Raw genomic sequence first — 27,101 nt, forward strand, 5'->3', positions numbered from 1 at the left:
TTATTTATCTGAAAATCAAATTTAACTGGACATCCTGTATTTTACCTGCTAACCCTAAATTAGGTAGACTAGATGGTCACTTAGGTAGCACAGGTTAGAGACCTAAGTCGCCCATTTGCTCAGTGACATCGCCCTCACTGGCCTGGCTCATTGCTTGAAATCCTTGCATACACAGTGTCTTCGAGTTAAGGCATTAGAAGCTTCTGTCGAAACGTGTATTTGACCCAGGAGACGTTGTACATTGAGCCAGTAACCAGTATTAGTGCCCTAGCCCAGATCAGTTCTACAGGTGAATTCACTGATCATCCAATGAAGCGGCCATAAACTGAGACACAAACAGGTGAATTTAATTTGGGAGAGAGGACGATGAGCTAGGGCTAGAGCCAGGGTGGTGCCCAAGAATGGCAGCAGAATGGAGAACCCAAAGTTAACCTTATACTATCTGATAGTCCCCTGTACGATAGGATTGAAGAGGTGATGGGTACAGCCACAGGCACCCCCAAATACTTCCCCCACCTACAGGCACAATGCCTGGTAGCTCACCGTTAGCCTTCCCCTTGGGTTACCAATGCTTTCTCTCCAGGCATCCTCCCAGGGGAGAGGCAGCCTTGCATAATGAAAAGATCCCCAACTGAAGAGTCAGACCTGATTTTGAGTCTTAGCTCTGCCAGTACTAGCTGCGTGACTTAGGTTGGACAAGCAGGGTGTCCTCTCTTTTATTTCTCCATCTCTAAGACTTTAAAAAGTGATTCTTGCCTCTGACGTCTCGTAGGATTGTTGGAGGAGCCGATGAAACACTGTGGGCATACATGCTTTGGAAAGAAGCACTGACAAAATGCTTTAGCAGTATTGAAATGCACATCCTCCTGGAAGGGGTAGCACAGTCCTGGTTATCTGCTGTATCACAAAACTGTCCTCCCTGAGGGGGAGAGAGGGACCATAGGAAGGACACGGATAGCAGGGGTGTTGGCTGCTGTGGGCTAGTGTCGTGAAGAGGAAGGGCCCAGGCAAAGGAAGCTGTGACTGCCTCCCCTGCTCCCAAATAAACTGCCGGCTCTAGCATTTTGCCAACAACTGATCCTATGGCATGAGCTCAGAGCAGGAAGGCAGGCCTGGAGGGAGGAGGTACGGAAGACTGCCTTGAAATACTGCGGGCGGCATTCACCAGCCCTCAAGGAAGAGCTCCAAGTTAGGGGGGCAGGTGGCCAGCGGAGGTTTTGAATCTACCAGAGGAAATTATCCTCCCTCTGTGTGCCCAGGATAAGATCTCAGAGCCAGGGAATGTTTGTAAATGGACTCTCTCATTTAAATAAATCCCACTTAAATATTTATCAGATCATGAATATGCATGTTTCTCCCTCTCAGCGCTGGAAAGAGAACCGGCATGTAATTTTTAGATGGCACATAAATAATGTAAGGGGGGAAAAAGGGATCTTTGTTCTGTGTTGACTGTGTATTTAAAGCATCACAAGAGGTCTTGAAATAATGAACTGATTTTTCGCTTTCCCAGTCTAACTGTGCACATGGAGCTTCACCTTTCCTGTCTTTAGGGTGATTTGCATTCATTTGTATCCTCAGGGGAGGATTTGGGAGGCAAGAAAATGAGAATGGTCAAGTTTCAATGATCAGTGAGTGAGTTAGCCGTAGCAACCCATACCCCATGCCCTTCTTCACTGGCTACCCCCACCATGGCAGGAAGGGAGCTACAGACTGTTCCTACTTCGCCCTGCTATTTGGCGAGAAGCAGCTGTGACTGGAGCTCAGGGTGTGAGCAGGTGAGAGAAGATGTACTGCTACCCCTGAGTTCTCTCTGCTGGATTCCGTGTCCCTAACTGTCCTTCCACAGCTGCACAGTCATGGCTTTGTGGATTAAGCATGATTTGCCTGCTTTCTATACTTTTCTCCTCTATCAGTCTGAGGAATTGAGAGAGAACTGGCTTATCTTTTTGTCCTAAAGCATCTTTAAAGATAGCATCCCTTCCTTGTTAATAATCGAGAACACTTTACTGGGAGTTAGGAAACAGGGTGTCTAGGACTAGCTCCACCACTTACTAGGAGTGTGACTTTGAGCAACTCACTTAACGTTGCCTCTACTTCCTCATCTGTAAAATGAGGATCATGACAGTACCTCCTTCGTAAGATTGTTGTGAAGATTAAAGGAGATGATGCATTAAAAGGCTCAAAAGCCTGAGCCTTTCATAGTCAGTAAGGAGATAATCCCTTGACCTAAAATTGTGTGATTGTCTGGTGGAGTGGAAAGACTGTTGGACTCGGTGTTAGGAAACTCAGGCTTTAGTCCTGCTTTCACTACTCATTAGCTAGGTGACCTTGGACAAGTCACCTCCCCCTTTTCCTTTGTAAGCCAGCAATGATACACGTACTCTGCCCTCCTCACTGGGTATGAATGACGATAAAAGACAGGGAAAAAGTGTTTGGAAGTATAAAGTGGTAGGTTTTCTTTTGAACGATATTAATTAGAATAATTGACTGCCCTTCCATTTTAGAGGCTTTGAGTTAAGCAATAATTTTGAGATCCCAGTGACATATTAAGTAAGATCATGAAGGCAAATAGCTGATGGAAATATTTCTCTAATTTCAAGTTGGAACATTCAGAGAGTAGTAGAAAGGATGAGGGCTAGAAGCAGAAGTCAGATCCCAGAGCTCTAAATAGCTTAGCAGCAGCTATAAGGAATTATGGGGTCAGTGAGAAGGTTGCTTTTGCCTCCTATTTTTGTCTTCTTTCCATCTCTTCTTCTAAGATGCCTTATTAAACTGAAGGGGAAGAAGTGCCTTTAGGTACAGTGATAAGACATCCAGGATTTTCTGGAGCAGTCCAAATTTCATGTATTCTTCCTTCTTTTCTAAAAAGGTGATTCCTGAAGTTAGCAACTAACTGTGGTTTCATGTTGATGCTTTTCTAAAATTTTAATCATTATCATAAGTAATAATAGCTACCATGTATTGAGTACATTTCTTTCTCTCTTTTTTTCAAGAGGGTAATTAAAATGGTTTACTTAAAAAAATATTGGCTTAACACAAAAAGAAGTGGTATAGGAGGAAAAAATACATGAGACAAGCAGAAGACAAATAGCAAAATGACAGATGTAAATCCAACAATATCAATAATTATATTAAGTATGAATGCACTAAAGACTTCAGACATAGAAATGATCAGTCTAGCTAAGAAAAAGCAAGATTTAATGATATTTGCTGTACACCTGAAACTGACAACATTGTAAATCAACTATACTTCAACAAAAAAAGATTTCATGATATGTACTGAGTACATTTCTGTTTATCAGACACTGTGATAAGCACTTCTACCATATCTCATTTAGTTTTCATAAGTCTAGTTACGTAGATACTATGACCATTTCCATTTTACAGATACTCAGATTTTGGCCCAAGGTCACACAGCAGATTGATGTCAGAGTTGGCACTGAAATCTTCAGGCCTGCCTTGGAATAAACCAGAAAGAAAACACATCACCAGACCACATGCCCTGTTTCTATGTTCAGAAGACAGGCCACGGTACCAGAGAATCTTGAACATCTGCTTGGTGGATATAGCCCCTGAGATAAAGTGATGAGGAAGCTGGAGTTTGGGGAATGCTGACTTTGGACTTCTGAAGACTGTCAGTGAGGGTGCTTGTTATATCTTATCTGTTCATCTATAAGACCACAAAAGGATTCTTCTCATGATTTCCCACAAAATTACCAGCAATCTCCCCATGCCCTCCAGCTGTTGTCCTCTGCTTTCTTTTCATAGCCCTCCTAGTGGGCGATCCACTCAAATGATGGTCCGCCCAGTCCTATGGCAATGGCTGCAGGGGATGGGCCTGCAGGTGGAAGGGAACTTGCAACTAGAGACACGGTCCTTCGTCCCCTTTTCCAATATTTGCCAACTTAAGCCAAACAAATGTAAGACGATAAACTGAGCTTTGCTTCACAATTCTAGGATTCAATATGTATACTATGAATCCAAGGGAGCCTAAAATGTGTCAGAAAAGACATATGCTCTGCTTTCTGTCAGCTTATTAAAAAATGAAAATATAGATGTATTTTTGGTGGAGCCACTGGCTTCAAGATTTTCCAAAGAGCTTGTCTGTTCAGCTTAAGTTGGCTTTAGGCATTTGTATTTGCTTGTGAACGGAGAGAATGCCATTTTCTGTTTTATTATTCTCCAGAAATTGTGCCCAGTAAAACCACAAAAATGCACTGCTCTAGCTTTTCCAATCATTTCCTTCTCTTCAGCCATGGGTCTAGCCTTAGCAATATATGGGACAGACAGAGGGCTGGCTATGAAGTTAGGATTGTAGGAAACTAATGACCATCCCCCATCACCAGTACTGCAATTATAAAGCAAGGCTTCCTTCTTTTGGCCTGAGGGTTTCTGTACTTGACTAAAACACAGAGATGTCTTGAGTGAGGTCGTGTCGTGCATCAGCCATTTCTACCTCTGTATAATGTAAATATGTTTCCCAGCTCCTTTCCTGGGAACAGGTTCTGATTCTGATAGAGGAGGACCAAAATTAGCACATTGGAGAAGTGAGTGGGTTGGCCCCAAGGCACAGACAAGACATGACGGGGCAGCTAAGTATCTTCGTTCTATGTCTCAGTGGTCACTCCTGTCCTGTGACCCTCATAAGCGCATAATAATAATGGCTAACACTTACAGAATGCTAAGTAGGTGCCAGGAACTGTTCTAGGTGCCTTTCATGGATGTAGTCTACACAACAATCTTATGAGTTAAGTACAATAATTATCTCACTTTAAGGGTGAAGAAACAGGCAGGGAACCCAGAACGCATTCTTGCTAGCCATGGTATGGCCCAGGGAGTATACCATAGGAGTCACTGGTCTGATTAGCATTTGTGGACTATTCCCATTTAATGCAGTGACTTGCTGATAAATAGAAAGAACAGACAGAACTGGCTGGGTCGTCTGGGTGGGTGAATACCCAAGGAATGTAGAAAGGTACATAAACGCTTTCGGTTCTGTTGGGTAAAGCCTTAAAGAAAGCACTGTGACTCTGTGAGCACAGTAGGATGAGCCTGTCTTCTTACATCTTAACCACTTATCTGCAGAGCAGTTCTTTTAGCCATAGGCAATTGCTCAGTCATATTCAGCATTTGATTTTAGCTTACGTCATTATGCCATTCCTCTTTATTCCTGTGAGACAGGATGCAAAGTATATTACTACCATTATGTTGATAAAAGAATTGAGACAGAGTAGAAAAGACTTAATGCGATAAATCTGTGGCTAGCCTTTAGGGTTTTGGAATCCCACATTTTAAGTAGAATTACAGATTAGAAAACTCACCAACTCAAGAAAATATGGGGCCAATCCACTTTTCTGGAAGCTGAAACCTCAGACTTAAGAACTTTAAAGACCTTTCCAGCTTGACATATCTAAGATTTTTTTTTTTTATGCTACTATCCAGCACTGTTCTAGGTGGGTAAAAGTGGTGGGATAAAAGCATCACTTAGGGCTTCCCTGGTGGCGCAGTGGTTGAGAGTCCGCCTGCCGATGCAGGGGACGCGGGTTCGTGCCCCGGTCCGGGAAGATCCCACGTGCCGCGGAGCGGCTGGGCCCGTGAGCCATGGCCGCTGAGCCTGCGCGTCCGGAGCCTGTGCTCCGCAACGGGAGAGGCCACAACAGTGAGAGGCCCGAGTACCGCAAAAAAAACAAAAACAGAAACAACAAAAACAAAACAAAAACAAACAACAAAAGCATCACTTAGGTAAGCCTTAGTCCCTCCTCTTGAAAGTTACCACCTTATTGATGAAACATAACACATTTATATTATGGGATGGGAAAAAGTCAAAAGATGGAAGACAGTGGGTAGTTTTGATAAATAATATTGCACTGCTTCCTGCCACACTGTACCAAATAGAAACCAGTTATTCTTTCTTCAGTATTTTCAGGAGGGATACACCACCGCCAAGAGCTTCCCAAGAGAGAAAGAGACCTGACTAATCTTTAGAAGCCTTTTCTCAGCCTCTCAGGGGTATAAAATGCTTCTGTGTAATAATTCTATAGTTTGCTTGTTGGATCTTGGAAATTTCATAGCTGATGCAATTCTTTTTAATTTCAAGCAACAAAAAATTTAAGCAGTGTAAAGCCTCACGTCAAATCTCTTTTGCAAAAATTACCAGGTTTACGATGTTTGTTGTTGAGTTCCTGATTTGTGTCTGTCAGTAATTATGGTTTCAGGAACAGGGCTGGTCATTGTAAGATTAGCAAAGTTTGTTTTGGGGGCCTTGACACCACCCTTTTTCTCCCTGAATTCAGGGTCCCACTCTTCTGTGTCCTCCCGTGCCCACTTCTGTTTCTCTACACAACTATTTTGTATCATATTCCTGCTAGTTCCTCCTGTCTTTCGGGAATTTGTAATTGAGGGGACATCTTTAAAGATCCCTTTCCCTGGAGGCACCTCCTTTTATGCCCATGCCCAGCCAAACCTAAGTAGGATAGAAGCAAGAAGGAAAAGTCTGTTTATGGAAAGCCTACGGAAATGCCCTTTGGATTATAGGTGAGTGGCTAGCTTCATCTGGTACAGATAACTGAGAACTGACTGCACCTGCTCTCGCATCACTTTTCACCCTTGTCACATTGCCTACGCAAACAATTTGAAATAATTTGCCTTATTTACTTTTTCACTGGGAGCTGTGGAAATTAATATCACGCTGCTCTAGTCTTTAGAGAACGCGTGTGGATCTCTAAATACCATTGGTTGGTATGAAATGGTGCAATATCTACACCCTAGCATTTGAGAGTCCTCAAATGTTAATGACTCTGTATTGGCTGAGATTCAGGGAGCATCTAGTTCACTGCAGATTTGTTCTTTAGCTAGAAACCCATAACTAAAGTTCCCAGCACTAAAATGTTTGTTCTGCTTCCAAGTTGGTTGGATCAGGAAGGTGATATTTTTGGTAAGGAGGCTGGGTCACAGAAGAACTCAAAATCAAGGTTAGCACAGTATATAGGAGGTAGTTGAGCATCTAATATAGGATCTGAGGACATAATCTACCCAAATCCATCTCCTTCAGTTCATCAAGGTCCCTGAAATCTCCCATTTTGTTTTTAGTTAAGGTCTGACATTCGCTCATTCATTTGTTCAGTTTAAAAATGATAATAATCCAGGTACTGTATTATACTCAGAGTGCTGGCAGAGATGAATAAGATGACAATCTTGTCTTTAAGAAGTTCACAGTCTTGTGAGGAAGAGAAAGACATAAACACATAAAAATACTCTAGTATAATCAGTGCTATACTAGAGGCATATACAGAATACTATAAGGACACAGGGCAGGCAGTGGTGGACACCTAGATCTAGGGAAGAGAATATCTGAACAGTTTTGAAGGATATGTCATTTACCAGATAGAGCGGGAGCACGTTTGTGTGTGTGTTGGGGGGGTGGTGGTGGGAGAGTGGAGTGAGGGGGCTGAGTTCTGGAAAGTTGGAACAGTATGTGCAAAGGCATGGAGGCAACCCCTCCCCCAAAAAACCCAACAAAGGCATAGTACATGTTGCTTATTGAAAGTGGCATACTTCCATATGGCTAGAGCATAGAGAACTAGTGGGTAAGGGCTGGGAGGACATGAGGCTAGGAAAATGGGTCAGAGTTTAATTGGATTGTGAGATCCCTTCTGTGCCATGCTAAGAAACTAGGACATGGTCCTAGGAGTAACAGGGCACTGCTGAAAGCTTTTAGGCAGGGGAGTGCTGTGATGGGAAGATTGCTCTCTGGCAGTGGTGGAGGGCATAAAATCAAGGAGATCAATTAGGAGGATGGAGCAGGTGATGGTAGACTGAAGTTGAGTCAGTAGTAGTGGGAATGTAGAAGAGGGTCTTTGATGATGAGATGTGAGGGATGATGAAGATTCAAGGATAAGGTTTCTGCTTCAGGCAGCTGGGCAGTGCCATTCATCGAGCCTGGGAACATAGGTGGAGCAGAGGGTTTTCTGGGAAGATGAAAGTTCAGAGTTTGTCAGGTTGAGTTTGAGGTACTGGTGGAGCATCAAGGAAAAGGTTTTAGGGAAAAACTAGACATATGGATCTGGACTTGGGGAGAACCTCTGGAAAGCCCACGTAAAACTGTAACTGTCCTGCCTAGTGAAGCATTTTGAATCTTTAGAGAAACTGGATATATTCAACAAACAAAACTGCATTATCTATTATGCTAGAAATTCATATCATTTTTGGTAGGAAACAATGCACACATTTTACAGAAGCCTTGAGATTACGGATGAGATTGTCATTTTAAGAACGTGAAGGGTATTGGCTTCAAGATGTTGAATGGAGGGGAGGCACTGTTGAGAATCCCAGCAAACCTTGTTAGAAGTGAGCCATGGCAGTCCCTAACTTGGAGATCTGCCAGGAAGGGTTTTAAGATCTACTGGGATATGCTAATCTACCAATGAAGCATTGTCTCCTTTTCTCCTCTACCTAGCAGGGTCCTAGAAAGGTTAAGGGCTGAGCACTAAGGGGTGAGCAATAAAAAACAAGAGTGTGCTGAGAGGGTATCTGGCTAATTTCCAAAGCCAATGTGGGTGATTATTTGTGTCTCCATAACCCTCCCTAAGAGTGGTCATTTGAAAAAGAGTTCTGGCGTCATTATAAATGGAAGTGCTATAATAGCTCACAAAATTTTAGAACCTAAAAGAATCACTCTAGATTCTACTTACTTATTAACCTGTCTCTGCTCCCCTTCTAAACTGTGATCTTATTAAGAGCAGGCACTCTGTTTCATTCACTTCCATAATCCCAGTAATGTCTCTGACACAGAATCCCTGCAGAATCCCTGCACTCAGGAGCTGTTAGTTGAAGAACGATTGAGTCCGCACCCTCATTTTGAGGATATGGTTTGATGATGCTTTTCTTCAACATCCTTAACTGAGCCAATCACCTCTCACAACCGGGTGTTCTTGATGTGTGGTTGGAGGCTCTGATCACATGAGAAGAGACAGAATGTTTCTGGAGAGCGTTCTGTTTCTCAGCATTCCTCCCCACTTCTTAGATACATAACAGACTCTTGAAATTACCTTTAAAAACTCTGGACATAAATGCCCGTACTCTGTGTGACCATGTGCCTATGGGAAGGCAAATGTGGCCCATTAAGTCTACTTTGCAAAGTGTGTCAACCTCAGTTTAGAGAAATCTCCGAACATCTCTTTCCCTTAATAACTCATTATGGGTCTGTCATCCATGAATTCATCTAAGCCTTTATTTAGGGGGAGAGGGAAGCTATTTATATTTTCAGTCTAATCCACCACTTGGTGTAATGAGTTCCATATGTTTCCTCCATTTTCTACCTGCTGTGAGAAGTAAGGCTTCCTTTATCTGTCCTAAACTCACCTCTATGGGCTATATGCTGCTAAGACACACACACACACACACACACACACACACACACACACACACACACACGTGATTTAGGAGGGAAAATGACCCCACTATTAATTGTTATCTCTGTTTACAAACATATTAAAAATTCAAATGAAAGGAAGCTGAAATAATGCAATTCAAAGTGAACACAGTGGCAGCTAATTACCCCAAGGAGAAGGACGTAAATCCTTGACAAAACGGAGGCCCGTTGATTCAGGAATCGGGGAAATAAATGAGAAGCCTGCTATGGAATCGGTGCCTGGCCAAGCACTGCCTGCCTGCGGTGAAGTTGAAGCACCCTCTAAAAGTTCAGTGTGGCCCAGGAACACAACCTGTCAGCCTCCTCGCCTGACATGATCTTAATTAGCCTCTGTTCTACTGCCGAGAGAGCCCGCTGAGGCAGTTAGCACAGAGAATTAATCAGATCGTTTGTGGAGTCGACAAAGCAGGACAGCAGTTGACACTGGCAACTTATTGATTGGAAAGGATTCAGGGAGACTGGGAGTGCTGTAGTCTTTATTTGTGCCCCTCTTTTCCCCCTGAATGAGGGTGTTCCACAGAGACTGTGGGGGGAGGAGGGGGGAAGGAGTGAGCTGTGCTCCACCTTAACCGCTCCCCCCGCCCCGGCCAATCATATTCTGTCTTCCTAGCTTCTGTAAACTTTACTGCTAAGGCCTCACGTGTAGCCGTGCTGATGCCAAACAATGTGTTTGACTGCAAGAGAGAGGGCGAGGGCACTGTTGATTTTGTTGCAAATTGCACTTTTACTACAGGATTAGTTGGGAAAATGGAATTTTGCCAGTATTTCCCTCCCTCCTTTTGTTTACTGCCTATTTTCAACAGCTCTGTAATTGCTTTCCATTTAGTAAAAGGAACGTTGTTCCCTTTTTGGTTTTTCTTTTAATTGTGTTTCTTGCCCTAAGCTCTGACTTTTGGGAACATTGATGGGAATGCCATGTTGTTTTGGTTCTAGATAACCACTTGGCCTTAGCCATCAAAGCAAGGTCATTGCTAGGGAAGGCAGTTGGGTGGTGGGCTCAGAAAAATGTTTAACTGCTTCCATGGAGCCGTCCCTGATGGGTCCATCTTGCTTATTGTGAACTCTTTCTTATTTGGACTCTCACAGTACTTCAAATCTGTACATAAATCTTATACCGTCTCTCTGACCATAATGTAAGTTCTTCAAGGCTAAAGACTCCACCTTCTACTTAACATAACTCTTAACACCAATTTAGGCACAGTAAGAGACACTCAATAAATGCTACATTGGTTCATTACAACCCCTTGAGGAATTCTTGCAACCGTTTGTCCTTTGACCCTGCTGCCACCTTGGCACTATTGATATTTTGGTCTGGATAATTCTTTGGGGGTGGGGTGCTATCCTGTGCACTGTAGGATGTTTAGCAGCATTCCTGTCCTCTACCCACTACGAAAAATGTCTCTAGACATTGCCAAATGTCCCCTGCAGGGGGAAAATCACCCTCCCTCCGCATGGAGGACCACTGTTAAAATAATAAGAGGTAAAATTTATTGAGCATGTTACCGTGTTCAGCTTGGTGCGGAAGACATTACATGCATTCTTTTGTTTCACTTCCACGGCAAACCTGCCCTGGCTTTAATTGTTGTCTCAGGGGCCTCCAGGAGACAAACCTCACAGTCACAGCTGTAGATCTACATCACAGTCTGTCTCTGCCCCAGGGAACATTTAGAAGAGCCTTCTCAAAGACCGAGCTCAGGCTCCACCGTGGATTTCTGGGACACGCCAGTTACTCCTTGATGATGTAACAATCACCCATTCATTGGAAACTAGATATTCAGCTTAGTGAGTGAGGGTTAATTCCTCAAAGAGCTTGATGAAAAGCAACGGAAGGTCAGGGCAAAAGCAACCCTGCCAGCTGTCACCTCCTTTCCGCAGAGATGTGAATACCATTACAAACAGCTACTGCATGGTAGGGGGGCTAGAGATCTATTTCTTTCACTCATACAGTGGCATTTTAGCTCACGAAGCAGAATTACTAGCTAGCCCACTGAAGTGTCATTCCTAGCCTAAATCCTGACCAGCTGCCTTGCAAACAATGCAATCAGTCACAAGAGGGACAGGGCAAAAGAAGGCGGATAAACCCATGCAAATTTGTCCTTCTACGGAGGAGGGGACTACTTAAAGCAACAGCTCTGAATATGAAGGACAACCCAAGAGAAAAAAATTGACATTTTAGCTTAGTGTGTCTCTGGAGAGGGATGTATCTCTGGCTGTAAAGTCAATTCAGCCTCAAATTCACTGCCACCAAGGAGTTAACGATACATTAAAATTAGTCATGTCATTTGATGGAGAAATATTCTACCTATGGAAAATACCTTTATAGGACAGCTGCCTTTCCGAGTCTGAGCTAGAAATATTACAGTAAACAGGATCTAATCACAGCAAAGCCTTTTTTCAGCTTTGCATGACAGCTGTAAAATATGACAGCATTTATTAATAGTCGCTTCTGTCTAATCTGCAGCATTGGGGAGATACAATGGAATATGTTAAGTTGAGAGAACAATTTCCACAGTAACGAACATTCAGCTTTTGAAAGGGTAGTTTAACGTCTAGTGATTTTTCTCCCCAACTGATGGTCCAACCCCAGGAACAAGCTACTAAGCTAATAACCTTTGTGGAGAGGAAGCGTTTAAATGATAATTTATTTCAAGAGCTGACAACAGGTTTCTCGGCAGTTTCTCTTGTTATGCCCCCAAACAGTCAAGGATGTGCAAATCGAAATATTAAAAAATATGACAGCTTTAGTATTTTCATTTTCAGTGGAATTCTCATTACAGACAGATGTACAGTGTTTTATGCATAATGCGGTCCAAATAGTCATTCATTGTTATTATTGTGCAGGCTCTCGAGATGCTCTCGTAGTTGAGGCGTCATCACAATAGATTAGACAGGCCGCAGAAACTACCAGATGTCTCAGGCACTGTCAACCCTGATTATTGCTGCTCAAACAGGGCAATTTAGTATCTGTCTCTCACCGGAGAATGTACTCTCTGGGTCTTCCTAATTCATTCAGATGTAAAAAGTAGCTTGAATTTCAATAAAAATTCTTTTGGCTTCGTTTTTCCCAAAAGGCAACTAGACATGACTAGAATAGTAGCCATCTGTTACCTTCTCAATCCTTTAATCAGTTCTTAAAGTGGAGGAGAAAAAAAAATCCGTGATAATCCGTCTTTTTCTTTTTTTTAACCATTACCTGCTACTTTCTTTAAACTTCCTGCCAAGTAGCTATGGTAGAACCTATCATCAGTCTCTCCTTGCTTTCTTCTTCTCCAACCAAAAACAGTCCCGTAGTGATGACGACCTGCAGGTTTAGATTTTTCTGGGCTCTGGAAGCGGCTTTGCCCCAGAGAGGAATCTACGAGTTCAGATTCACCTCAGAGTCAGGTCCACAGCACAGCATTCCACGAGTGCGCACTATGGGCAAACCCACCTGTCTGGCTGCATTTACTCCTTTTGCTCCCCATCTACCCCTTAACCTCGATTTTTTTTACCTGCTGCCTATCTGGATCCCTGGGACTCTGGGACCAAAGGCTCTTGTGTTCCTTTGTGGACACCAGGCTTTCAGAAAGAAATGGACAACTGGGGTGCATCCACAGGAAGGTAACTAGGACAGGCAGGGTCTAGGTAACAGGTCCTTTGAAGAATGGCTGAAGGGAAGAGCTAATCACAGTTTCAATGTTAAAAGTGTGGGAGGCAATATGGCAGCCCAGTGAACAGCACACACAGACTGCGGAGTGTGGCAGGCCTTGGTTGAACTCCTGGCTTTCATTGCTTTGGCACACTAAGCTCTGTGGTCCCTAGGAGCCATCACTGAATCTTTTTGTGCCTTGGTTTCCTTCTGTTGTAAAGATACGGGGATGCCGTGAGGATTAAATGTGGTAATTCATAAACTCAGGGTCTAGTACATAATAAATGCTTTAAAAATGGCAGCTGCTCTTATCAAACTAAGATAATAAAATGACAATAATAGGGGTTTGTTGGTTTGTACCACTGACTGGTACTGGGATGTGTGCCTGTCCATGCATGTGCGCATGCGTGCCTGTGTCTGTGCGTGTGTAGAAAGGGAGAGAGAGGGTGAAGCATGGAGGAAGGGAGAGAGACAGGCAGAGAGAGAGAGTGAATCTGTGCCTTATTTGGGAAAGTAGAACTGGGTGGAAGGGATGAAGCCAGGTTATGTAAGTAGGTTGTAAACGACAGCATGCAGGAAGGTACGAGGGACTGAAGCCCTGCTTGCCTCTCAGTAGAGTTTAAATCCAACCAATCTGAAAACATTCCCGGTCCTCTGAGGAAAGGCCCTTTCTCCTTGTCTTGGAGAATCTCTTTACCTCTTAAGCCCTTCAGGATATTTTAACATTTTCCCATCTTCCCGGCTCTCTGGCAACACTTCAGTCGTTTCACGAGGTGCCTGCTCTAATGAATGCAAGTTTTGTTGGTGGATGGGGCAACAGTTGCGTTAAAAATGAATTTTTCCAGGCCCCTGAGATAAATCACTGCTTCAGCAACAGGATTGTCAGCTCCTCAAAGGCAGGACCCGAATTCTGCTTGAACACTGCCAGTGGCCTAGCACAAGCCAGCCCTAGGAAACGCCCAATAATTGCTTGTTGACTGACCGACTACTTGTTGTCACTGACCACGTTCCTGACACAACCTTCTAGAGCAAACAGAAAGGTCTGTTAGAAGGCAGGTGACTTCCTGAGAGTTACCTGGGAACTGGGTAGGGAGTTTCAGGTTGAGAATAGGAAACAGCAGGAGTTTATTGAACACTGACAAGAAGGCAGGGACTAGTTGCCTCAAAGGGCACTTAGAGCTATTATCTCATTATCTAAGCTGAGAGCCACAGGCTGGGCCGGATTCTTTCATCTCTGTGGGCTGTGCCCATTGAAGCCGAGGAGAGTTGTCAGGTGCACGAGGGAGTCTGGCTGCAGTTCTCAAGCAAGCTGCTGCTCTGGGGGAAATGTTAGCACCACAGAGAGCTAGGTCACTTGCACCCAAAAGGTAGGTCTAATAGCAAAGTGGAAGAGTTTTTATGGAGGTGTAGAGGCAGGTTAGGACAGAGATGTCAAGCCAGAGAGGGCAGGCATAGACAAGTAAAAAAAAGGGGGTCGATAAAGAGAAGAGGGTACAAAGGGGGCAGATATCACACTTAGTAAACCTCATGACTTTCCCAAGAGCTCACTTTTGACGTATATAGCACCAAGAGCATAAATTTCAGCTTTGTATTAACAAACCAGGGTGGTGATTTTAGTAACTAAGCAAAGTGATGACCTGCAAACACAGAATCAGACCTTACTCAGCAGACAGAAATCAAAGTGTAACTAACAAAGCCTTGAAATCCACTCAATGTTTCATAATTTCAGAGATAAAATTACCCTGATTGTGCTGTAAATCTTTTAAATGATCTCAAGTGTTTAACCCATTTCTCAGCTCCTCACTCATCCCTGCCCTTATGCAGTGGAGTCACATCATTTGTATATTTAGCTTATTTGAATGTAATTATAGGTGCTCCCTTCTGTCTCTGTCTTTCATTTCTCTCTTATGTAATCTAAAAACTTCTAAAATTACACTTTGCAGTTGTAATTTCTCCCCATAATGTTTATTACTGAAGCAAGAGATGATCATTGTAGAAAAAGAGAAAATGCAGAATAGATACATTATTGAATATTTTAAAGAATGATACCACATAGCTTCAGTTATAAATTGGGTTTTCTCTTTCCTTCCTTCCTCCCTCCCTCCCTGTCTCTCTCTCTTTCTTTCTTTTTCTTTCTTTTCTTTCTTTCTTTCTTTCTTCTTTCCTTCTTCCCTCCCTTCCTCCCTCCCTCCCTCCTTTTTTCCCTTTCCCTTCCTTTCCTTTCCTTTGTTTCCTTCCTTCCTTCCTTCTCTCCCTCCCTCCTTCCTTCCTTCTCTCTCTCCCTCCCTCCTTCCTTCCCTCTAATCCTCCCTCCCTCCCTTCTTGGTTTTTCTGTCTCTTTCTTTCAGTCCAACATTAAAAAAAAAAGACGTGGGCTTATTCTGGATGAATCACTAATGGAATTGGGAAAACACTAAATATGGACTCAGGCCTGTGCTAGAAACCAGAGGAGGCACAAAGTCTAAACCTAGGGGCTAAGCAATTGTTGACTATCATAATGGAGAGAAGCTCCTGGGAAGGTAGATAGCAGACCCAGTGAGATAACAACAGAAAGCAGGTAAGTGCCAAGTGAATGATATGGACAAAAGCGTTCTGTGGGCATTCAGAGGTGGGCAAGGTCTCTGCTCCTTAAGACTGCTTCACCTCCTGCCCTCAGTCACCGCAGTAAATAGCGTCGCCACCTTACCCAGTCTGTCAAGCCAAAAGCTTAGTAGTCACCCACGAATCCTTTCTTTCCCTCACGTGCCACAGTCAATCTGTCACCAAGTTCTGTTGATTCTGTGTCCAAAATACACTTCAACTCTGTCTACTTTTCTCCATCTCCAGTCTAGTCTAAGCTGCCATCATTTCTCACCTGGATGACCACAATGGCCTTTTAATTCATTTCCTTTCCTTCACTCTTGCACCACACTCCATTCTCTACAGAAACTTAAATGAGATCATGTGACTCCCCTGCTCAGAATCTTCCAATGACTTCACATTGCAGTTAGAATAAAATTCATATTCCTTATCTTGGCTCCTGTCTGTACTCCATGGCTATGATCTGGCTTCTGTTTACCTTTATAGTCTCATCTTAGGCCACTCGCAACCTCCTCACTACCCTTTAGCTACACTCGTCTTCTTTCAGTTCCTCAAACATACCAAGCTCTTCCCTGCCGCAGGGCCTTTGCACTTGCTATTTCCACTGCTTGAAAACTCTTTCTCTATATTCTTCAAATGGCTGTCTCCTTCTACTTCTTTAGTTCTCAGCTTAAATGCCCCTTCTCAATGAGGCTGTCACTGAGAATCCTTTTAAAATTAGGTCCTATCCATTAGTATCTGTCTCTTCGTTTCTTTCATAGCACCTTACCTAAATATATAATTATTTTATTTGTTGGCTTACTTATTTTTTTCTATCTCCCTTATTAGACTGTAAGCTCTATAACAGCAGGAGACATGTCTATCTTGTTCATCATTTTAACCTTGCCACCTATTGAATGAATGAATGAATGAATCATTGTGCACTGGAGTGGTCAGGGAAAGCTACCTTGGAGAGGTAGAGTTTGAAGTGGGTTTTGAAAAATGGAAGGATAGGCAAGGAAGGATTTTCATAATCAAGATGGAAAGAATTCCAGGTAGTAGAAGTGCAGTTGCTGAGGCAAGTATGGTTCTGGCACATTTGGGCAACAGTGGAAAACGGGAGCTGCCTGCAGTGGAAAGTTCTCGCTAGTAACATAACGTTAAGACAACAGGTTCGTTGGTTGGTTGATGCATAATTATGTCGAGTCTTAAGAAACAGACTACTTTTACTTTTCAATGTGGGCAATAGAAACCATTGAAACTTTTGGAACAGGGTCATAATATGCAGTGTTTTAAGAAGGCTTTCCAAGGAGGAAATTAGTATAAAACTTTATGGAAAGTACTTCTTAAGCAGAGCAGATTAATCCCACCAGCTAAATGGCTATAGAGGAAAAAATATGAACACACACAAGTCAGAAAGGTTTCTTTTGGCTCTAAGACCATAGAATTGAACAAACTATTTAGTGAGAAGATTTGAGAAAAAAATGCAGATTAAGAAACAGACAGAGATGGACGTTTGCTTCCTTTCCTCTAATAGAGAGCTAGTGGGCAAAGGAGGGTCATGGGAGATGAGGAGAGAATACATTAACTTGTGTCTCCTGCTTTTCAATAAATGAGAGGCTACAGCATTAGCAGAACTGATATTTAGCTTTAAAAAGTTTCAGGAGAGAAGCTGTCTAATTTACAAACTTCAGTTCTGAAAATTAGATTTTTATGCACCAGACTACACTGTATATAGTACATGGAAATAGGCTAATTCATCCTCAGTGTTTGAAAGAAATGAAATGCATTAAAATTTAGCAAACTGTCAATTAGAACATTCAAACTATTTTGGTACTCTAGTCAGGCAAAGATCTGTAGGAACACACAGCGCTCCTTCCCGATTCTGCCCTTTGTTCAAGTTCTTCTCCTCTTCCCCAAAGTCCATTTCCTTCTTCTCTTCCAATCCACAGCTTACACATCCTTTAAGGCCTGGCTCCTCTAGCCAGCCTTCAAAAACTCTAGTGCTACCTTTTCACAATTCTCATAGCAATCAGAATCTGTAGGGTAGCACTCAATTTGGTACTGAGTTTGATACTTTGCTCTGAAAGTCGTTCATGAATTGTTTCATGAATGTCCTTTTCTGTCTACCCCTACTGGAACAGCATTATATAAGCATGTATCACAAGATTTGAATAAACCATTGAGGATTGATAACAGCTTGTAGATTGGTTGACTAATTAACTGATAAGATGTAAGTTAGGATTAGTAATAAGATACAAAGTGTCCTATGTCTAGTATAATATTAAAGAAGTCATAGATATTACATTAAGAAGGGACATAGCTTCGGTGAGGAGATCAAGGCCAAGAGAGATTGAATGAGTTGGTCAAGGTCAGAGAGCTAGTTAGTGGCAGAGCATGGACTAGAACTCTGCTCTCCTGCTTCAGGTTCATGAAATTTGATAATATTCTGGAGGTAAGTACCATAAGCAAATACAGGCCTTAGTGTTTCCTGACAGGGTTTGATGATGAATCAAAATGAGAGTGAAGTGAAGAGTACTCTGGATTCCTAGAAACAAAATGGCCCTTCAAGTTAAGTTACCTATAAGCATGTCATTTCCAGGGACCCCTCAGGCAGATATAGGACTTCCATTTGCTCCTTCTTTCTCTGAGTCAGAAAGTCCTGAGTCAGAGAGAGCCATTCCCTGTGTATAACCTGGATTACAAGCAAACAAGTGATAAAGTAACGTCATCTTTTGGAATCTCACGGTGATAGGATCCCTTGCTTTCACTGAGGAAGCCCTCAAAGATAACTGGGTTTTAGAGGAGTCTGTTTAGCTGCATTATGATGTATATACCTAACTGTATACCATTTAAGATCAGACCCCTAATTTTTGAGACTGTTTCAATATAATTGTCCTCAATGGATTCAATATAGTATGTCTCACTATTAGAAAAACTATCCACCCCCAAAACCCGGTTTAGCCAGTCTCCATTCATTATTTCCATCAGATAATTGTTGAAGCCCCATAATCTGGACACCTAATGTGATCTGGAAGCCGGAGACATTGCCACCAGTCCCAGCTCTGTGGTTAAACTACTGTGTGAAAAAGCACTTTTCCTCTTTGGGCTTCAGTTTTCTCATCTATGAGATGAGAATAATTATAGTCTCTGGCAGGATTAATTCTCCAAAACCTTTCCAGCTTAGGCCTCTCTCTGTTTTAGACTAAGCTGCTTTTAATTTGTGTACGCAAACCAGATAAATTATTTTGGGGAGGGGGAAAGGTTCTTTTTCAACAACAGTGGTTCAACCAGGAGGATAATCTGAAACCCCTTTTCAAAGTTGGGGGTGGGAGGACATGTACAATTTGAAAAACTAGATTCTAAAATTGCTATTGTCTTGATTCTTTTTTGGCCTCACTCTTAAATTCATTTTGAATATTAATTACAATTTTAAAAGAATATGAGATTTATTGGAAGAGAAGGGGACAAGCATGAGTTGAGGAAGGTTGAACACCACTGTTACATGAATATTCAAAGAGGAGAGCACATGCCTCTTCTTACCTCTTTCTGTGTCGTAAAGGTACACAAACTTCTCCCACTTGTAGTGACCCAAAAGACTCAGAATAGCGCCCTTCAAGGCTGGGCGCATCTGGATGACAAACTGCACATCTGCATCAGTGGGGAAGCTGGGTGTGACAAAGGATGTGTGCAGAGCTCCACAGAAGGAGGTCAGAGTGTTCATTGACATCTGGTCATAGAATCCAAAGATGGCATACACCCCTCTCGAGAACTGGGAGCAGACTGCAATGAGAAAAAGAGAAAGAAATTTCAATAGCCCCATGGTCCCTTGCTGCAGCTTGTAGGGCTGGAAATGCAATGTATAGTTAGGCTCTAAAGGACAGAAAGAAAACCAACGATCTCTGAAATCTTTAGAAGCCCTTGAAAGTCCAGTTGCCCAGCAGGAAAAGAATAAGAAAGGGAAGAATTTATTTGAGACATCTGCATATTCTCTATGTCTATCATGAGCAGGAAACTAAGAAAAACGTGGGAAGGAAAGAGGTGAAAGTTGTCTAACTCTCCTTCAGCAACCCTTCCAGCCCACCCCCCAAATCACCCAAGCGCTCCTGTACTTCCACCATAGCTGCCCAGGGGCTTCTTAGTATACCCCAGGCCCCATCAAGGTAGAACTGTCTCGTGTCTCACCCCTTCAGTGCTTTTTCTACAAGGTGACAATAGTGACTGATGATTTAGTCAGATGAACTGCTAATGTGTCTTCTGGGAAATGTTACTCCTCTTAGGTTACATAACGCTTTAACTACAGTTATTGCATGATTACCACCCTTTATGTAGGCTATTAATGAAGAGAATTTCAGATTCTGGGAAGGCCATTGGGAAGACTGGCTTTTCAGTGCCCACGGGGTAGGTGGGCCTATTCTGCCCATGTGTAATTCGCAAAGTTCTATCTTGATCCTTTTGCACTGATCTTCTCCATCTGTTAGCCCTCACATAGAATGTTCATGTCCCCTTCATGATGGTGGTCAGTTTTCCTTCATCTCAGAGTGGGCCACACCACTATCTCTTCCCTCTTCTGGCCCAGATGAGCTTAAAAAATGTGAACCAGGGCCTTCCCTGGTGGCGCAGTGGTTGGGAGTCCGCCTGCCGACGCAGGGGACACGGGTTCGTGCCCCGGTCCGGGAAGATCCCACGTGCCACGGAGCGGCTGGGCCCGTGAGCCATGGCCGCTGAGCCTGTGTGTCCGGAGCCTGTGCTCCGCAACGGGAGAGGCCACAACAGAGGCCCACGTACCACACACACACACACAAAAATGTGAACCAATCTCAATATTAGCTTGAGTAGAACAAAATTAGCAAAGCAAATCAGCTACAACAACACCATGTGGTGCATTCCCAAACCAAGTGGAAATGATCTTTAGATTATTTGCGCTACTGCTCCCTTCCATTCATGCAAAGCAGGCAGAACAAGCTGCTGATAATTGGGTGTGATTTAAGGGGTCCCACATGGTCACCCTTATCTGCTAGGAAGCCAGTGTTAGGCTTACTTTTTCAGGTTTAGGGTTTTGAAAAAAAGCCTATCTTGGGAGGGGGATTAAATAGAATCTTTTTTAGCCATTAGCATGTCTGATTAGATGCCAGGACAGATGGGAAAGTGGGTGGGTCAGTTTTGATGGGAATGGGTGGGTCAGAGAAGAGAATGTAAAGGGTCTGCTCCCTTTTATCAGCCAAACTCATTACTCATTGGCTTGAGGTGGCATTTCAAAGGCGATTCTCAATCACTCAAGCACCTCCTTAGGGGAAGACAGTTGCTTCCAACTTGAGGAATTCTAAGTGACCTCCAAACACATGCACAAAAAAGCCTTTACATTAAAAGGAAAAAGCAATTAGAGAATGAATCTGCGGCATTTCATGACATGGGGCCAAAAGAAGTATTCAAAAACAAAAAGGAAGGGGCTAGATGCCACTTTGCATTGGTCATCACCAAAGGAGACACTGAGTCCCATTCCCAAATTAATCCTGTAAATGTAGAATTTTACAGTACTAGGTTAAATCTTGGCCAGTGCACATAATGTTCTGTATAAAATTGACAATAGTAATGATAACAGCTACTGAGTGCTTAGTAGGTACCAGGCCCTGTACTAAGTACTATGCAAATATCGTCTCTTTTAATATTCCCAACAACCTCATGAGGTATTGCTATCATTTCTATTTAATAGATAAGAATTCTGAGGCCAAAAAAAAAGTTCTGTCTCTTGAGTGGAGGAGCCAGGATTTGAACCTGGCTGTCTGTCCAATTCCCAAACTCACACTCCCTGGGACCCAAAACCAACAGTGACATTGAAGAGTACTTACTGGCTCGAATGAGATAGGGTTTCCAGATTTGGCAAATAAAAATATATTGAATATATATTTACGTAAAAAGAAAATATATAAATAGAATGTCCAATTAAATTTGAATTTCAGATAAATAAAAATTATTATTTAGTATAAGTATGCCTCAAATTCATACATATACTAAAAATTATTTGTTGTTTATTTGAAATTAAAATTTAACTGAAGATCCTGAATTTTATCTGGCAACCCTGGACAGAACCCAATCTTATTAATGGTCATGGGGTTGGAAGACTGGAACAAGCAATCGTGGCCTTTCGCCCAAAATGATTCAGGACGTAGCCAGTAATTCTTAGATCTATACAAACTAGCATGCAAGGCCCAAGATAAAGATGAGGATCAACGAATCCTATATAAAAATAGCCTGTGGGGAAATGCAACATATTTTTCAACAAGGAAATTCCAACCTGACTAAATTATGGACAATAATTGAGGGAGAAGTAAACTCGGAGAGAGGCAAACCTATAGCTATGATCCACTTAAGAGTTTCAAAAAGCCCTTGATGTATTGGAAAGAAAGAGAAAATTAGAGTATATTATAGATTCTGGTTAACTTTAAAAAAAAAAACAAACCTCGCATTGCTCTTGTAATCATTGTTTTTGAACTTCAGGGGTGCAGAATTCATCATTACTAGTTTATATATGGATATTTCTTATTTATTTATTTATTTAAAATACAGTGAACACTCATAGAACCATCACCTAACCCAAGAACTATAACATTCCTAATAATTTAGTTTGACTTATGTCTTCTTTTTTTTTAATATTCTCCCCAAATTTATTTTTAGATTCAATGCAATTCCAATCAAAATCAAGCAGGCTTTAGAAGAAAATACAGGAGGATATCTTCATGATCTCGGGTTATTCTTAAACAGGATACAAAAATTATTAACCATAAGAAAAACTGATAAGTGACTGAAACTGATAAGTGATATGAAAAGGCATGTGGTATTAGTGCAAGGATAGACAGACAGACAAATAGAATACAATAAACAATCCAGCAAGAAATTCACACTTATATGGTCACCTGATTTATGTCTTCTTCCTCTGTTCTGTCTCCTTGTTTTGATCTCTCTCTCCCTCTGAGGTAACTACTATCCTGAATTTTTAATTTATCATTACCTTGTTTTTTTAAAAAAATATGCAAACACACACACCTAACAACTTAAGGCTATTTTTGCTTGTTTTAAAACGTTATAAGGGGCTTCCCTGGTGGCGCAGGTGTTGAGAGTCCGCCTGCCGATGCAGGGGGACACGGGTTCGTGCCCCGGTCTGGGAAGATCCCACGTGCCACGGGGCGGCTGGGCCCGTGAGCCATGGCCGCTGGGCCTGCGCGTCCGGAGCCTGTGCTCCGCAACGTGAGAGGCCACAACAGTGAGAGGCCCGCGTACCGCAAACAACAACAACAACAACAAAAAAAAAAAACGTTATAAGAAGGGAGTCATTTTGTATATGTGAAACCCAGACTCAGTAAGTGTTCTATTCCTTTCGAACAAAACAGAGGTGCGGCTGTCCTGCAAGTACTATTGTGCATAGTTACACTTTCTCCGTCTCAACATAGGCAAGTAACATAAGTAGAAGGCCCAATGGGGAAGACAACTGCCACGTGAAGACAGGGGTAATAGCGTCTGCGGGAGGCTGGGGCAAAAGGGACCTGTGAATGGCCCCTCACAGCAGATCCCTGGGCCTCTTCCTGGCTGCAGAAAGTAGGGCTGAATGGAACACTGACCAGACCCAAAGGACAGTGTCTATGTTTTTAAGTTCTTAGAATGTTTGAGCTAGAAGGAATTTAAATACTGTTTCATTCAGTGGATTTTCAAGCATAGTTTTTAGTGTAGAATCCTTTCTCCCAATGAAACTTTATGTGGAAAAGTCCAATATATAAGAGATAAAGTGGAGCTCTTGTGATTCAACACAAAGTTCCACTGACACCTCCCTAACCTAAAGAAACTGACACAAGGAGAGGAAGTGTCTTACACAAGGTCATACAATGAATTATGAACCAGTCTCCCAGAAATGCTTTATCAGCATCTCTACACCATCCCTACTCCAGAGCTACCTAGGGCAGCACGGGTCGGGATTTGCCTGGCCTGAAAGTGACTTAACCTCAGTGCCTAGCTCTCAGCATAGACGGATCCACCAGGGGGTTCCCATGACTCATCTGCTAGCTGCTGCTCTCAGTTCCCTCCAGCCTCAAATCGGGAGACTGGGATGGACATATATACACTCATATGTATAAAATGGATAACTAATAAGAACCTGCTGTATAAAAAAATAAATAAAATAAAATTCAAAAGCAAAAAATGTATCAGTGAGAACAGGTGGCAGACTGTTGGGTGATCTTTTGGGACTCGTGATTCTTTGGGGCGATGTGTGTTATCTTTATCTGAATCCTTAATGAACCACACCCATTTCTTTATCTCAGGAGACTAGCCTCTGGTAAAATGACGACGGAAGAGATAGTTGTCTTGGCAATCCTATTAAGCCGCGAAGTGTAAAGGAAGGGGCAGGCGGACTTCGCTTCTAGTCATGGCCCTGCCAGTCTTAAGCTGCCCAACTTAACCTCTCTGAGCCTCAGTATAAAATAGAGATTATGAAGGCAGGTTCTAGAGTTAGACGGTGTAGGTTGAAATCCTGAACCCATCACTTATTAGGCAAGTGACTTAATATCTCTGTGTCTCTGACTCAGTTTCTTCATCTGTAAAATTGGGATAATAGTGCCCGTCTCAGCATTGGTCATGAAAGTTAAACTGAGTTCATTCATGGGAAGCATCTATCTATAACAGTGCCTGGCACTTCATGCTAGCTGTTTATTCATGCAACAAATAGTTACTGAGCATCTACCATGTGCTGACACTGTTACAGGTAGTGGGAGAAACAGGAGAGAAAAAGGATTCTGCCTTCCGGGAACCTATGTACTAGTGAGGGGAAAAGACAATAATAAGTGAGATAAGTAAAATGTAAAGTATGTCTTAGTTATAAATGTGGCTTTTGGTTATTGTCATGGAGTGAGGAGTAAATGAAGCGCTACATACAAAATACATGGTGCCTAACATATAACTTGGCAACTAAATAGTTCTTTCTCTGTTTCTTTCCTCTTGCCAACTCTTTTTACTTTGCCCTCTGTTGACCCCATCAGTTTACCCTCCCCATGGCAACCATTGCCCTTGACTTCACACTGAGTACCCAGGTAGCACAGCTTTTCTTCTCTTTCACCTTCCCTAGACATTTCTTCAGTGCTCTTTCTTATTCTCACTCCTGGGTCACTTCTGGGTAGCAATGGGTTAAGAAAGAACCCCTGCTAATTTGACTTTGTCCTCTGACTCTACCCCTCCCTATATAATGCCTTTGTGCTGGTAAAATGCTGTCTCCACTCGGGGCCTCTGTGCCTTCCCAGCATGAAATATCACGGTTGTCTGCTTCCTAAGAGTGCCTGTCTCCATCTCTTCTTACTAGCAAAACACCAAATTCTTCTAGTTGAAGATGTCATTTCTGACCACATTCTGGATTCCTGGGGATTCTGGTGTAGCTCCCCGGCTATGTTGCCTTCAGTGGTGAGTGACAAGCAAGCCTGGAGCCAGCTGTCACACTTACATTTATAGTCCCCAAGTCTGTAGGGTCAGGACAGGTATTGTTAATGTACAGTGTGGCAGCTAATTATATCACCCATATTCCAAAAGGCATCATTACAAAAATGTCACACAACTTGATTACCCTAAAGATCAGAATATGGTTACCCTTGATTACCCTCAAGACCCATGATATCCATATCATTTACAGAACACTTTTCATAGCCTTTTGAATTGGGGGAAAAAAGGAAACTGAAGTCTCTTGCTGACATAATGATCACATTTGAAACAAGAAGGAAGGAGAAAAACATAGCTATGGAGGAACCAATAGAGATATATCACAGGAAGGTTCTCCAGGCAATACCATAGTACAGTGAATTCCAGGGGTTCAGGGAAGCTTAGAGATGGAAGATCATGCAGTCCAATGTTTTCTAAAGCTGTGATGTTGGTCCAAGGTGAAGTTTCCAGTCTGGTGAGATATCTGTGTGTGTGTGTGTGTGTGTGTGTGTGTGTGTGTGTTAGGGTAAGGTTGACAACTGTTCTTTTTTAGGAAACAGTCCTTTTCTCTGTATCATTTCTACTGTCTGGGTGTTGTATGTAGAGTCCTTTCTCTTCTGAAATGATGTTGATGATACCACTCATATACACATATGACTTCACATATATATTATATATACATATATATAATATATATATATCATATTTATATATGCCCCCTTTGTGGTAGGCCAAATAATGGCCTCCCAAAAGATGTCCATGTCTTAATCTCCCAAATCTGTGAATTAGGTTACATGGTAAAGGGGAATTAAGATCGCAGGTAGAGTTAAGGTTGCTAATCAGTTGACTTTAAGATAGTGAGATTTGGGCTTCTCTGGTGGCGCAGTGGTTGAGAGTCCGCCTGCCGATGCAGGGGACATGGGTTCGTGCCCCGGTCCGGGAAGATCCCACATGCCGCGGAGCGGCTGGGCCCGTGAGCCATGGCCGCTGAGCCTGTGCGTCCGGAGCCTGTGCTCCGCAACGGGAGAGGCCACAACAGTGAGAGGCCCGCGTACCGCAAAAAATAAAAAAATAAAAAAAAAATAATAATAAATAAATAAATAAAATAAAATAGTGAGATTTGGACTTCCCTGGTGGCGCAGTGGTTAAGAATCCGCCTGCCAATGCAAGGGACATGAGTTCGAGCCCTGGTCTGGGAAGATCCCACATGCCGCGGAGAAACTAAGCCCGTGCGGCACAACTACTGAGCCTGTGCTCTAGAGCCCGCGAGCCACAACTACTGAGCCTGCATGCCACAACTACTGAAGCCCGTGCGCCTACAGCCTGTGCTCCACAACAAGAGAAGCCACCGCAGTGAGAAGTCCACGCACTGCAAGGAAGAGCAGCCCCTGCTCTCTGCAACTAGAGAAAGCCCACGTGCAGCAACAAAGACCCAACACAGCCATAAATAAATAAATATATATATATATAAAAATAGTGAGATTATCCTGGATTATCTGGGTGGTCCAATGTAATCACAAGGGTCCTTAAATGTGGAAGGCAGAAGTTAAAAAAAAAAGAGTCAGTATCAGAGTGATGTGATATGAGAAAGACTTGACCAGCCATTGCTATGAATGAAGGTGGAGTGGGCTATGAGTTAAGGAAAGTAGGTGGTCTCTAGACGTTGGGAAAGGCAAGAAGGTGAATTCTCCCTGCGAGCCTCCAGACAGGAATGCAGCCCTGCCAACACCTTTGATTTGAGCCCAGTGAGATGGCTACCAGACTTCTGACCTACAGAACTGGAAGATAATAAACTTGTGCTATTTTAAGCCACTAAATTTGTGGTAATATGTTACCGTAGTAGATCGAAAACTAAGGTACTTAACATAGCAAAAGTTAAAAGTTGCTAACTCTCTAGATTGATCTATGCTTCACTCACTTTTTTTCCCTGCTTAAAACATTTACTGATCCGAGAAGTCCAAAGGTTTGGAAACTAAAGATCTAATCTGATTTCCCATTCAGTACAGGAACCACATCCTGTGAGGTCATATT

At 42.7% G+C, this 27,101-nt stretch overlaps 1 protein-coding gene across 2 annotated transcripts in view; it reads right to left on the bottom strand.

Moving 5' to 3' along the window:
* Positions 1 to 27,101, bottom strand: part of GRIA3 (glutamate ionotropic receptor AMPA type subunit 3) — a 282,525-nt gene that overhangs the window by 188,042 nt on the left and 67,382 nt on the right. For both annotated transcript variants that reach the window (XM_089904122.1, XM_022561870.3), the window contains exon 3: positions 19,161 to 19,400. In XM_089904122.1, coding sequence (XP_089760248.1) covers positions 19,161 to 19,400 — 240 coding nt within the window. The remainder of the gene's footprint in view (positions 1 to 19,160; positions 19,401 to 27,101) is intronic.

This window comes from Delphinapterus leucas, chromosome X (genome assembly GCF_059928025.1).
Source record: "Delphinapterus leucas isolate spDelLeu-1000000601 "Yukka" chromosome X, BTC_Dleu_Yukka2, whole genome shotgun sequence".
Lineage (NCBI taxonomy): Eukaryota > Metazoa > Chordata > Mammalia > Artiodactyla > Monodontidae > Delphinapterus > Delphinapterus leucas.